General features: G+C 57.5%; 1 protein-coding gene across 1 annotated transcript in view; it reads right to left on the bottom strand.

The window, feature by feature from the left end:
- The window catches only part of LOC144949974 (cleavage stimulation factor subunit 2-like), a 25,857-nt gene extending 19,384 nt beyond the window's left edge, over positions 1-6,473 (bottom strand). Inside the window, exons 1-5 of the mRNA XM_078879964.1 lie at positions 6,388-6,473; positions 4,882-4,960; positions 4,123-4,292; positions 1,332-1,468; positions 1-10 (exon numbers count right to left, since the gene is read on the bottom strand). The exon at positions 1-10 is cut by the window's left edge and continues 110 nt beyond it. Coding sequence (XP_078736090.1) covers positions 1-10; positions 1,332-1,468; positions 4,123-4,292; positions 4,882-4,960; positions 6,388-6,439 — 448 coding nt within the window. The 5' untranslated portion in view covers positions 6,440-6,473. The remainder of the gene's footprint in view (positions 11-1,331; positions 1,469-4,122; positions 4,293-4,881; positions 4,961-6,387) is intronic.
- Between the last annotated feature and the right edge of the window lie 240 nt (positions 6,474-6,713).

The raw sequence follows: 6,713 nt of genomic DNA, 5'->3' as shown, positions 1-6,713 counted from the left end.
CCACACACGCCTGCACACGCACACACATGTACACGCACACGTCACCACACACGCACACACGCACACACGCACACACACGTACACACGTACACGCACACACACGTCACCACGCACGCACACGTCACACACGTACACACACACACACACACGCACACACACAGTCACCACACACGCCTGCACACGTGCACACACGCACACGTCACCACACACGCACACACGTACACACACACACACGTACACACATGTCACCACGCACGCACACGTCACACACGTACACACACACACACACGCACACACACAGTCACCACACACGCCTGCACACGCACACGCACACTCATGTACACACGCACACACGTACACACACACACACACGTACACACATGTCACCACGCACACACACGTCACACACATACACACACACGTACACACACACGCACAGTCACCACACACACACACACACACGTCACACACACACGCCTGGACACGCACACACGCACACACACACACACGCACACACGTCACCACACACGCACACACACACGCCTGCACACACACACGCACACACGTACACACACACACGTCACCACACACGCACACACACACGTCACCACGCACGCCTGCACACACGCACACACACGTACACACACACGTACACACACACACGTACACGCACACACGTACACACACGCACACGTCACCACGCACGTACAGCACGTACCGTGTACAGTGTGGCGGTGTACAGCACCGTGTACAGTGTAGGTGTACAGTCTAGCGGTGTACAGTCTAGCGGTGTACAGTCTAGCGGTGTACAGTCTAGCGGTGTACAGTCTAGCGGTGTACAGTCTAGCGGTGCACAGCACCGTGTACAGTGTAGCGGTGTACAGTGTGTTGGCATACAGTGTAGTGGTGTACAGTGTAGCGGTGTAGTGTAGTGGTGTACAGTGTAGTGGTGTACAGTGTAGTGTATATAGTATAGTAGTAGTGTATATAGTAGTATAGTAGTAGTGTATATAGTATATACTATAGTAGTCGTGTATATAGTAGTATAGTATATACTATACTACTATAGTATATACTATACTACTATAGTATATACTATACTACTATAGTATATACTATAGTGGTATAGTAAGTAGTATAGTAAGTAGTAACATAGTATTTGTGTATGAACCTTCATCTGCTTGACGAGGCAGTAGAGCTGCTCGGGGGGTAGAGAGGCGACCGCCTGCGTCACGTGTCATAGTACTAGTGTACTATAGTAGTAGTGTACTATAGTAGTATAGTATATACTATAGTAGTATAGTAAGTAGTAGTAGTATTTGTGTGTGAACCTTCATCTGCTTGACGAGGCAGTAGAGCTGCTCGGGGGGTAGAGAGGCGACCGCCTGCGTCACAGCGTGCGGAGCCTCCTCAGGGGCCACAGCGTCGCCAAACGGAGACTCCAACACGGGCCCCGTGTGACCCAGACCTGACACACGCACAGAGACACAAAGACACACACACACAGTGAGACACGCACAGAGAGACGCACAGTGACACACACACACAGTGAGACACACAGAGACACACACAGTGAGACACACAGAGACACACACAGTGAGACACGCACAGAGAGACACACAGAGACACACAGACACACACAGTAACACACACAGAGACACAATGAGACACACAGTGAGACACACAGAGACACACACAGTGAGACACACAGAGACACACAGTGAGACACACAGTGAGACACACACAGACATACACAGTGAGACACACAGAGACACAGTGAGACACACACAGTGAGACACACACAGTGAGACACACACAGAGACACAGTGAGACACACGCAGTGAGACACACACAGTGAGACACACACAGTGAGACACAGAGACACACAGTGAGACACATACAGTGAGACACACACAGAGACACACAGTGAGAGAGACACACAGTGACACAGTGAGACACACACACACAGTGAGACACACAGACACACACAGTGAAACACACACAGAGACACACAGTGAGACACAGAGACACACACACAGTGACACACACAGTGAGACACACAGAGACACGCAGAGACACACAGAGACACACAGAGACACACAGAGACACACGCAGAGACACACAGAGACACACGCAGACACACGCAGACACACACAGAGACACAGTGAGACACACAGAGACACACGCAGACACACACAGAGACACAGTGAGACACACAGAGACACACAGTGAGACACACAGAGACACACGCAGAGACACACAGAGACACACAGAGACACACGCAGAGACACACAGAGACACACAGAGACACACAGAGACACACGCAGACACACACAGAGACACACAGAGACACACAGAGACACACGCAGACACACACAGAGACACAGTGAGACACACAGAGACACACGCAGACACACACAGAGACACAGTGAGACACACAGAGACACACAGTGAGACACACAGAGACACACGCAGAGACACACAGAGACACACAGAGACACACGCAGAGACACACAGAGACACACAGAGACACACAGAGACACACGCAGACACACACAGAGACACACAGAGACACACAGAGACACACGCAGACACACACAGAGACACAGTGAGACACACAGAGACACACGCAGACACACACAGAGACACAGTGAGACACACAGAGACACACAGTGAGAGGGAAAGGAGGGGGGACGGGAGGGGAGGGGGGGAGGGGAAGGGAGGGGAAGGGAGGGGAGATGAGAGGGGGGAGGGAGGGGAAGGAGGGGAGGGAGATGGGGGGAGAGGGAGGGGAGGGGAGGGGGAGGGAGCGGAGGGGAGGAGGGAAGTGGTAGAGGGAGGAGAGAGGGAGGTGAGGGGGGAGGGAGGGGAGGGGAGGGGGGAGGGGAGGGGGGTGAGGCAGGGGGGGAGGCAGGGGGGGGGAAAGAGGGAGGGGGGGAGGGAGAGGGGGAGGGGAGGGGGGAGGGAGGGGAGGGGAGGGGGAGAGGAAGGGGGAGGTTAGGGGGGGGAAAGAGGGAGGGGGGGAGGGAGAGGGGGGAGGGGAGGGGGGAGGGAGGGGAGGGGAGGGGGGAGGGGAGGGGGGTGAGGCAGGGGGGAGGCAGGGGGGGGGGAAAGAGGGAGGGGGGAGGGAGAGGGGGAGGGGAGGGGGGAGGGAGGGGAGGGGAGGGGGGGAGAGGAAGGGGGGGAGGTTAGGGGGGGGAAAGAGGGAGGGGGGGAGGGAGAGGGGGAGGGGAGGGGGGAGGGAGGGGAGGGGAGGGGGGAGGGGAGGGGGGTGAGGCAGGGGGGAGGCAGGGGGGGGGGGAAAGAGGGAGGGGGGGAGGGAGAGGGGGAGGGGAGGGGGGAGGGAGGGGAGGGGAGGGGGGAGAGGAAGGGGGGGAGGTTAGGGGGGGGAAAGAGGGAGGGGGGGAGGGAGAGGGGGAGGGGAGGGGGGAGGGAGGGGAGGGGGGAGGGGGAGGGGGGGTGAGGCAGGGGGGAGGCAGGGGGGGGGGGAAAGAGGGAGGGGGGGAGGGAGAGGGGGAGGGGAGGGGGGAGGGAGGGGAGGGGAGGGGGGAGGGGAGGGGGGTGAGGCAGGGGGGAGGCAGGGGGGGGGGAAAGAGGGAGGGGGGGAGGGAGAGGGGGAGGGGAGGGGGGAGGGAGGGGAGGGGAGGGGGGAGAGGAAGGGGGGGAGGTTAGGGGGGGGAAAGAGGGAGGGGGGGAGGGAGAGGGGGAGGGGAGGGGGGAGGGAGGGGAGGGGAGGGGGGAGGGGAGGGGGGTGAGGCAGGGGGGAGGCAGGGGGGGGGGAAAGAGGGAGGGGGGGAGGGAGAGGGGGAGGGGAGGGGGGAGGGAGGGGAGGGGGGAGAGGAAGGGGGGGAGGTTAGGGGGGGGAAAGAGGGAGGGGGGGAGGGAGAGGGGGAGGGGAGGGGGGAGGGAGGGGGAGGGGAGGGGGGAGGGGAGGGGGGTGAGGCAGGGGGGAGGCAGGGGGGGGGGAAAGAGGGAGGGGGGGAGGAGAGGGGGAGGGGAGGGGGAGGGAGGGGAGGGGAGGGGGGAGAGGAAGGGGGGGAGGCAGGGGGGGGAAAGAGGGAGGGGGGGGTGAGGGCGAGAGGGGAGGCAGGGGGGTGAGGGGAGGGTGGTGAGGTGACCCACTCTTGAGCTCCTCCTTGTTCTTCTCGCTGGCGGCGTTGTCGACGCGCAGCGAGCGTCCGCTGAACTCGCGCCCGTTGAGGTTCCTCATGGCGCTCAGCGCCGTCTCCTGGTCCTGGTACTCGCAGAAGCCGTAGCCCTTGGGCTTGCCCGTCTCCCTGTCGTACACCAGCCTGCACGCGGCACGCACGCACACACACGTGTACACGCACATACACACACGTGTACACGCACACACGCACACGTGTACACGCACATACACACACGTGTACACACACGTGTATACACACACATACACACGTGTACACACACACGTGTACACGCACATACACACGTGTACACGCACATACACACGTGTACACACACATACACACGTGTACACACACATACACACGTGCACACACACACACACGTGTACGCACACACATGTACCCACACACACACACGCGTGTGTGCGTGTTTGTTGTGTGTGTACATGTGTGTGTACATGTGTGTGTTGTATGTGTGTACATGTGTGTGTTGTGTGTGTGTGTACATGTGTGTGTGTGTACATGTGTGTGTTGTGTGTGTGTACATGTGTGTGTGTGTACATGTGTGTGTTGTGTGTGTGTGTGTACATGTGTGTGTGTGTACATGTGTGTGTTGTGTGTGTGTGTACATGTGTGTGTGTGTGTACATGTGTGTGTTGTGTGTGTGTTTGTTGTGTGTGTACATGTGTGTGTACATGTGTGTGTTGTGTGTGTGCCTGACCGCAGGTCTCACCTGAAGCTCACCACCGGCCCCACCTCAGAGAAGATGTCTCTGAGTTGCTCCTCCGTCGCCTCATAGGGGATGTTACCAACTGCATTCACACACACACACACAGACACACACACAGACACACACACACACACACAGACACACACACACACACAGACACACACACAGACACACACACACACACACAGACACACACACACACACAGACACACACACAGACACACACACACACACAGACACACACACAGACACACACACACACACACAGACAGACACACACACACACACAGACACACACACACAGACACACACACAGACACACACACACACACAGACACACACACAGACACACACACACAGACACACACACACAGACACACACACAGACACACACACAGACACACACACACAGACACACACACAGACACACACACACACAGACACACACACACAGACACACACACACAGACAGACACACACACACAGACACACACACAGACACACACACACACACAGACACACACACACACAGACACACACACACACACAGACACACACACAGACACACACACACACACAGACACACACACAGACACACACACACACACACACACACAGACAGACACACACACACACACAGACACACACACAGACACACACACACACACAGACACACACACAGACACACACACAGACACACACACACACACAGACACACACACAGACACACACACACACACACAGACACACACACACAGACAGACACACACACACACAGACACACACACACACACACACAGACACACACACAGACACACACACACAGGTACACAGACACACACACACACACAGACACACACACACACACAGACACACACACAGACACACACACACACATACAGACACACACACACAGACACACACACACAGACACACCAAGACACACACAGACACAGACAGACACACCAAGACACACACACACAGACACACCAAGACACACAGACACACACAGACACACACACACACACAGACACACACACACAGACACACACACAAAGATCACCCATGTAGGCTCAGCAGACTATAGGGGCAAGTGCTGTTAGTAGCGAGTAGTAGCAGCAGCAGCAGCTATGAAGGCTACCGGCACTGTGGCACACGAGGGGGGTGGGGTGGCCAGCACCACGCCCGGCCGCCTTTGTCTCCCCAGTGGCGATGTTCACTACACACCGGGTACTCATTCGAGGCCGAGTCGACCTAGGGGAGGCCCGGTTCGCGAGCGGGACCCGAACTCGTTCGGTTGGCCGAGGTCGCCGCGCTGCGCTAACCGCAGCGCCACCGCTCCCCAAGCGCAGGCCCCCATCCACTACAACGGCGCTCGACTAGCGCGGTCCATCGCCTCGTTACCCTCGCCCGTGGCCTCGCTACCCTCGGCCCCCCACGGACCCCCTCGGACCCCCTTGACCCCCCTCGCTCCTGGCCTCGTCCCGGGCCTCGTCCCGAGTCTCTCACCGAACACGGAGCGGAGCGAGCGGTCGGTGGTGGTATCTCTCATGCCCGCCATGGCTGCTGGGGAATCGATTCCTCTGGAATCGGCACGCGAGTTGAATCCGACTCGGTCGCGAGGGAATCGATTCCTAATGGGGATGTCTAATGTATACCTGATGACGATTGATCTTATTGGTTCTTTCGGTAAAGTCACGTAGAAGGGAAGTAATAAAATAATAAAAATAAAACATAATAAAATGAAATGATTCTCACGACGTTTCGGCTACAACGCAAGCAGCCGTCTTCAGGTCAAGAAGATGAATCCCTGCAGTCACGAAAGCTTTAAATCG

The sequence above is a fragment of the Lampetra fluviatilis genome, chromosome 55 (genome assembly GCF_964198595.1).
Source record: "Lampetra fluviatilis chromosome 55, kcLamFluv1.1, whole genome shotgun sequence".
Lineage (NCBI taxonomy): Eukaryota > Metazoa > Chordata > Hyperoartia > Petromyzontiformes > Petromyzontidae > Lampetra > Lampetra fluviatilis.
This window is presented reverse-complemented; position numbering and strand designations above follow the sequence as displayed.